The 8,117-nt window shown below is 39.0% G+C and overlaps 1 protein-coding gene across 1 annotated transcript; it reads right to left on the reverse strand.

Annotated features, from left to right (window-relative positions):
* Positions 1-4,911: 4,911 nt before the first annotated feature.
* On the reverse strand, positions 4,912-5,826 carry LOC130313983 (olfactory receptor 1019-like). Its single transcript, XM_056552715.1, has one exon. The coding sequence runs from the start codon at positions 5,824-5,826 to the stop codon at positions 4,912-4,914; it is 915 nt and encodes a 304-aa protein (XP_056408690.1).
* Between the last annotated feature and the right edge of the window lie 2,291 nt (positions 5,827-8,117).

The following is an 8,117-nucleotide window of genomic DNA, read 5'->3' on the forward strand; positions in this document are numbered from 1 at the left end:
GTCACAAGCGGGGCATGGCCGTGATGTCACAAGCCTCCTGCTCTAAACGAATGCAGGGTGCAGCAGGGAGATCACAGGGGGCACCAGCGATGGGACCGCCACGATCAGACATCTTATCCCCTATCCTTTGGATAGGGGATAAGATGTCTAGGGGCGGAGTAACCTTTAACATGAAACCCTAATGTGTTGATCCAGAAGAAGGCAAAAAACTCTATGAGGCTGATGTCAATTGCACCATAACAGAGATCAATATTCTATCCCCATGAATCTAGTATTCATAACCTGTAATATTATATTTTTCCAGAAAAACAACCAGACCCCATTGAACTTGTTTATTGAAGTGGCAGAGAGTTCCATAGTCTCACTGCCCAGACTAGATGGGCCAAATGGTTCTTATCTCCACATTCTATGTTTCTATACAGTAAGGAATCTTTTTCTATGATAACTGTGAAACCTTCTTTAGTCTAGGCACAGAGGATGCCTCCTTGTCATGGTTATCGGCCTAGGAATGAAAAGATCACTAAAATGATCTCTGTACTGTGCATTCATATATTTGTACAATGTGATCAAATCACCCCTAAGACTTCTTTTCTCCAGACTAAATAACCCGCAGCTTGATAATGTAATCCTCCCATACCATTAATTATCTTTGTCTCCATTTCAGCCATATCTTTCTTATATACAAAATTGGACACACTACTCCATATGTGGTCTGGATTTATAAAGAGGCAAAACTATGTCCCTGTCACCAGCCTTTATGTCTCTCTTGATACTTTGTTAGCCTTGGCAGCCACTGCCTGGCACTGGTCACTAAAATTGAGCTAACTCTCCACCAGTCTACTAGTTTTACCTAATGTTTTATTATTAAGCACAGGATTGGGGAGACATTGGAAACATTTTTGGGGAGATTTATTAAAACCTTTGCAAAGTAAAAGTTGACCAGTTGCATATAGAAAGCAATTAGATTTCTTCCTTTGTAATTTTTTAAAAAGCCTCTAAAAAATAAAACAATCTGATTCATTGCTATGGGCAACTGGTCAAATTTTCCTTTGCTCATTTCCCATTTGTTGTTACACCCAAGTTCATAACTTTACATAAATCCATGTTAAACTTTATTTGTCATGTCTATGGCCAAGCCTCCAGCTTCTTCAGATCCCTCTGTAATATTATATTATCCTACTCTGTGGTGATCCCCTTACCAGTTTAGTGCCATCTGCAAATATAGAAATTCTCCTTTGTAATCCCTCTATAACAGTGATTCTCAAGTGCGGTCCTCAAGTACCCCCAAACAGGTCATGTTTTCTGTATTTCCTTAGTCTTTCACAGGCGTTATAATTATGGTCAGTGCATCAGGCATCACCACAGTTATATCACCTGTGAAAGACTAAGGAAATCCAAAAATACATGACCTGTTGGGGGTACTTGAGGACCGCACTTGAGAAACACTGCTCTATAAGATAATTAATAATGATATTGAAAATAAGTGGACGCAGTACTTACCTCTGTGGTACACCACTTGTAACTGTGACCCAACCAGAGTAATTTCCTATCACTGAGCCATTTGCTAGCCCATTTACATATATCTCCCCAGTCCCTTCATCATCATTTTATGTACTAACCTTTTGTATGGCACAGTATCAAATGAGACACAACACCCACTGTTATACCCTGGTCCAATCTATAACTGACCTCCTCATAGAAGAAGATCAGATTAATCTGACAAGACTGATCCCTTATAAACCCATGTTGGTGCTGTGTTAGGCTGGGTTCACATATGTCCCGCATCCGGCATAGGTGAACTCAGCCTAGATCGCGACACAACTGATGCCACAACTGATGACAATTTGTCATCAGGTGTATGGAATCGGCGTCCATTGTTTCTGCATGGCCTTCCCCTGTCCGGTACCCTCCAGCGTGTCCAACCATCCGGTGTCAAAACTGAGACGCTGGATGATTGTGAAATGTCCCATTCAAATGAATGGGATCAGTTCTAGCATCAGTTTCCCTCCGGTGCACGCCGGAGGGAAACTGTGATGGACGCCTGATATATGTGAACCCAACCTTAGAAGGCTATTTTGAGTTCAAGATACTCCAAAACAGCATCTCTTAAAAAAATAAAAAAAAAACACAAAATGCTTACCACAACAGATGTTATACTTCCAGGCCTATAGTAACCAGGATCCCTTTTTGACCCTGTCGAATATTGGCACCATTTTTGTAACCGCCAGTCCTGTGGTACTTCATTCCTGCGAAATTCTAGAATGGATGCCATCTGGGTCCGGTGATTTGTGTGTTTTAATATTATTAAGGTAGAGCTGCACTTCTTGTTTGGTTAAACAGGTGAGATTTGCAGGAGAATTTACATTATCTCTTCTCATGTCATCTGTTTCCTGTTTAAATACAATAGAGAAGGCATTAATTGGATTGACTTTTTCCTCATCATTCTCCACCATTACAGCTAGATTATCTTTCAGGGGGGCAAACTTTTTCAGTTTTCTAAGGGGGGAAATTATTTCAGTTTAAAGTTTCTTATTATTTATGTAGGTAAAAAAAATATTTGGGGTTTATTTTTACTTTCTGTGGTAATCCTCTTCTCTGTCACAATTTTTGCTTATTATATTCAGTATTTTACAGAGTTTATTCTTCTCAAAAAAAAATGGTGCTTTCCCACTACCTCTTGTTTTAGTAGTCTGAACTTCCTCTTTCTTCTTATCATTTATCACATCCCTCCACATCCCCTGTTTTGGTTAACCACAATGTTTTTGTTTTTTTCTTATTTATAACACATGCATGTATGTGTCATTCACAAAATCTATTCAAAATGTCTAATTTAGCTTGTGTACTTTTATTCCTGAAGACAAACTCCTAATCTATCTCACTAAGGTCCACTCTTAGGATATGTTCACACTGAGGAATTGGCAAGGAATTCTCACTTAAAAGTTCAGCCATGGAATTTCTGTTTTTTTCCCATGCGGATTTTGCACAGAATTGACATGGAATTCCGTGTGGAAAATCCATGCGGAATTCCTTGTCAATTCCGCGCAAATTCCAATTGGGACAAACCAAATGGAAATTCTGGAGCCGAATTTTTAGGAGGAAACTGTTTTTTTTTTGGGAGGGGGATGCCAACCACCAATTCAAATTTCCCTTTTTTTTTCTTCGCAGAATTTAGGCGCAAATTCTACACAAATTCTGCACAAACATTTGCTCGTCGGAAAAAAAAAATAATTAACATTGGGAACATATGGGAACTTAGACTGGGATTCCGCATGAAGATAGAACATGTTCATTCTTCATGCGGAATCGAATTCCGCTTGCGGAAATTCTACAGTGTGAACTGAGGAGCAGAAATTCAGTTAGACTCTATTGGATTTTTCACTGCTGAATGAATTGGAGAGGAATAAGCGAGCGGTATTACTTGTGGAAATTCCTCTCCAATTCCTCAGTGAGAACATACCCTTTGTTGGTAGAAATTGGCCTTCTTGAGGTTTAATGTTTTTGTAGCCCCACAAGCAGACAACTTATTATTTTGTGGTCAATATAACCAAGATGTTCCCCTCACCTCTACTTTGGATACTATCACTGGCTTTTTGATTAGTAGAAGGCCCAGTGCCCCCCTCTAGTTGGGTCCTGCGCTATTTAAGAAAGTTAATTGCCAAAAACCTGTTTCCTTTGCTGGAACTGCAGGTTTCAGATTCCCAGTTTATATCGGGGTAGTTAAAGTCCCCCATAAGAATCACCTTTCTTTGATGCTCCATTTTCTGCTGCTTCCATTATGCTTGGCAACTTTTAACAAATATTAGTACTCCTATGACACTGTTGAAGTGCAATCATCTGTGATCAAAATAGAGTAGACCGAGAACATCATAGAGTAGATCGAGAAAGGCAAAAAAGACAGTCACCAAGGAAAATTCAAAAAAAGGGAAAATACCCATTACTGGAAATCAACTTGTAGGAGAGACATAATAATGGCTCAGTACCAGTAGAACATATAGACAGTACGCATTAGGCAAATTGGCAGGATCCAAAGAAATCTAAATAGTGTAGAATGCTAGTGGAGGTTTTATTCACCAAGCAGGGGTGTATGTGGGCAGCACATGCCTTTTTATGTACACAATAAAGGGAAGCATGGGACACTGGCCCTGATTGGGCTGGCATTCCAGCCTCCTGACTTGCCTGATCCCTCTGCCCATCACAGGGATGGACAGCATCATGCAGCATATTGCTCATTCTCCTGGCAATCTTGGAATGCTGTGTGGCAGAAAATAGGAGTGGGGCTAGAGACCTAAGAAGACACAGCAGGGTAAGATGAGTTTCTGACAAGACCCATCCCATTCACATTTAAGTACATGCTCATAAGGGCCTCAATGTATATTTTACACTTGTTAAAAAAACTTGTCTAGCTATACCAGTGAGAAGTGTGTGTTCTCTCATATATCTTCCCAAGTAAATTTGCCCTAATGTTAATGTGGTAGCCTTTTCCCCCATGGAAGTAGTATTGTATTTTATCCACCCTTCCCACACTAGCATCAGAATTTTTGTCTCTCTCACACTCACCCATCGGCAGCAGCATTGTTACCCGCCATAAAGATATGTGTTCATGCTAGTGGTGGGATGGAGAGTAACCAGACAATTTATTAGGCTTTTCTTTTACCTCCTCTTCATTCATTTGTAATCTCTAGGTGTCCACTGTAGGAGAACCACCTATTGGGTGCTGGAGTTTTTCACTCATTTAAATTTCTGCAAAAATTTTGCTTGGGTTTGGCTTGGGTCCAAAGTGGCATTAAGCATGGGGCAGAGAAGTTTCAAGAACATTTTATGCCATTCAGTCTACCTGTTTATATGTCTTAGTTTAACTTTTATATTAAGAGGAAATCTATAAAATTAAATTTGATTGAAAAACGTTGTGGATTAAATTTTTTTTATGGTGCTTGTGACATCTTTATTTCTGACACTGTAAATGATGGGGTTTAGCATGGGAGTTACAGTTGAATAGAGTATGGAGACAAACTTGTCTATGTGTGTAGTGGAACGAGAATGTGGACGTAAATACAGAATCATGATAGTCCCATAATAAATAGTCACCACAATGATGTGGGAGGCACAAGTGGAGAGAGCTTTATATCTTCCATGAGAAGAACTGATCTTCAATATGGTGGAAAGAATATAAATATATGAAATCAGAATGAAAACAAAAGATAAACTAACTATGATCCCTGCTGTGATATACATTGACAACTCATGGAGCCAAGTATCACTGCATGATATTTTTAAAAATGGGGGTACCTCACAAAAGAAATGGTTGAGATGGTGGGAATGGCAGAAAAACATCTGGAAGGTGTAGGTCACTTGTATCATGGAGTTGATGAAGCTTGATGTCCATGATGCAGCTGCCAGACCAGTACACATCTTCTTGTTCATGATGGTATTGTAGTGTAGTGGTTTACAGATGGCAGCAAATCTATCATAGGCCATGATGGCAAGTACGAAACACTCTGTAGACCCAAAAGCCAAATGAAAGTACATCTGGACAGCACATTCTGGTAGAGAAATACTCTTGTCCTTGGTCAATGAGTTTATCAGGATTCTAGGTACCACGGTGGTAGAGAAGCAAATGTCAATAATGGAGAGATTAGTAAGAAAAAAGTACATAGGAGTCTGGAGCTTTGAATTAACGCTCACCACAATGATCAGAAGAAGATTTGCTAATAAAGTTATCAGATATATCAACAAGAATGCAAGAAAGCCAAAAGCTTCCAAATAAAAATTTGAGGACAAACCGAGAAGAATAAATCTGATTGAGGAGGATTGGTTGAACGGTTCCATAACACAAAGAAAAACCTGACATGGATAAGAAGTTAACAGAGATGCTTCATTATTGACCTAAAATGCCTCTTAAAAATTATTTTTGAATATAGATGAAGATTTGTCAAAACCTGTGCAGAGGAAAAGTTGACCAGATGCCCATAGCAACCAATCAGATTGCTTCTTTTATTTTGCAGAGGCCTTTTTTAAAAAATAGAAGAAGCTATCTACTTGGTTGCTGTAGGCAACTGGGCAACTTTCCTGTATATAGGTCTTGTTTAAATTGTGTAGTCCAATCATACTTATTACATCTATGATCAGCTATAAAGGGGTACTCCAGTGCTCGTGACCTCACTGCCAGACCCCCTCGTGACATCACACCACACCTCTTCCATTGATGTCTATGGGAGGAGGCGTGTCGGCCGACGCACCCCTTCCTATAGACATGAATGGAGGAGGTGTTTGTTTTGAACGCCTGTTGCTGCAAGAGATTGCGGAGATCAGACCTCTTATCCCCTATCCTTTCGATAGAGGATGAGATGTCTAGCAAAAGAGTACCCCTTTAAGACTAGTCATGAATGCCTTTTATCTATGTTTGTACTTCTCTTAAATAAAAGTATCTGACTGTCAAAACTCCCATTCATGGTAGGTAGACTGAATAAGAATCTTAGTGGTTGTTTTTATAGTTTTACGGTAATAATGGTCCTGTTCTTTATGTAGGAACAAATGCATCTTAGAGTGACTGGAAGGAATCCTCGAAACAGAATTTATTTTTTGGGATAGTAAATAGTGGTACAGCACACATTTTCGAAAGAATTGCACAGACTTTTTTTAAAAGGTGGAATAGACTCTTAAAAGGAGGGTGGCCTAAATTGCACCAAGTTTTGAAAAGGCTGTGCAAAAAAAAAAAAAACATTCCTTTACTATGCTACCGCAGAAGTGGTGTAGACTGGAAACAGTGTAAAATGCACCAGATTTTTTAAACAGCCTGAGTCACTGTTAAAAATCTGGCACGATCTTACACTGCCTAGTCCAAGTAAAACTAAGTTTGAATATGTCCCCCAATATGTGCTTCAGTGTTCAAGCCATACTTCAACAAGGAATCGAAGAAAATTTTACATGATACTCATGTATAACACAGTGGGCCAGTTGTTTATGCATTGAATGATGTTAAAGGGATACTTGGGTGGAAAACTCTTTTTTATTTTTTTTTATCAACTGGTGCCAGAAAGTTAAACAGATTTGTAAATTGCTTCTATATAAAAATATCAATCCTTCCAGTACTTATCAGATGCTGTATACTACAGAGGAAATTCTTTTCTTTTTGAATTTCTTTTCTGTCTTACCACAGTGCTCTCTGCTGACACCTCAGTCCATGTCAGGAACTGTCCAGAGCAGGAGCAAATCCCCATAGCAAACCTCTCTTTAGAACTCCTATACATACTAAAATGGGGGTTAAAACTGTTAAAGTAAAACTGGAAATATAATGATTAAAGGCCTGTATTACTATTTTCACCTTTAGGTTATGTTGTTCAATTATACAGTAGTTAGGTCTTCAGTATTGTATTGTGAATATAATACCATGTGCTTGAAATGTCTAGTACCTATATACAATGTTACAAACTCCCTGCTGTAATTACTAAACAATGAAAACAAATTCTCAGCCCAATAGAGATTAATCATTTAATTGGAGCATTTCCATCTTTTCTATGCTGGTATGACTTTTATTTATTAACCCCTTAGGAACAACAGTTTTTAGTCTTTTTTGTCCTGGTCCCTATCTAAAAATCATAATGCTTTCAATTTTCCACCTAAAGACCCATATGAGGCTTGGTTTTTTTTGTGCCACTAATTGTACTTTGTAATGACATCACTTATTTTACCACAAAATCTACAGTGAAAAAAAAGACAAAAAAAAAAAAAAACAAGGTACTTGGGTGCAAAATTAAAAAAAAAAATTGTTGCAACTTTTGAAGGCTTCTGATTCTGTGCAGTGCACTTTTTGGTAAAAATGACACATTATATACAGTTTTTAGGTCCAGTCGATTAAACTGATACCAATTTTTTACTAGTTTAAAAAAATTATAACTTTTTGTACGAAAATTAGTTTGCTTAACCTGTTGGGGACGAAGGGCGTATGCATACGCCCTTGGGTTCTGGTACTTAAGGACGAAGGGCGTATCCATACGCCCGTGGGAATTTCGGTCCCTGCCGCGCGCCGGGCGGGGACCGGACAGGGGTCACTGCTGATATCTATCAGCAGGCACCCCGTGCAAATGCCCAGGGGGGTCATTAGACCCCCCCATGTCGGC

Source organism: Hyla sarda, unplaced genomic scaffold (genome assembly GCF_029499605.1).
Source record: "Hyla sarda isolate aHylSar1 unplaced genomic scaffold, aHylSar1.hap1 scaffold_18, whole genome shotgun sequence".
NCBI classification, from domain to species: Eukaryota; Metazoa; Chordata; class Amphibia; order Anura; family Hylidae; genus Hyla; species Hyla sarda.

What these genes read in the sequence shown, in the direction of transcription:
- LOC130313983 (XM_056552715.1), bottom strand. Translation starts at nt 5,826, where the DNA reads ATGGAACCGTTCAACCAATCCTCCTCAATCAGATTTATTCTTCTCGGT.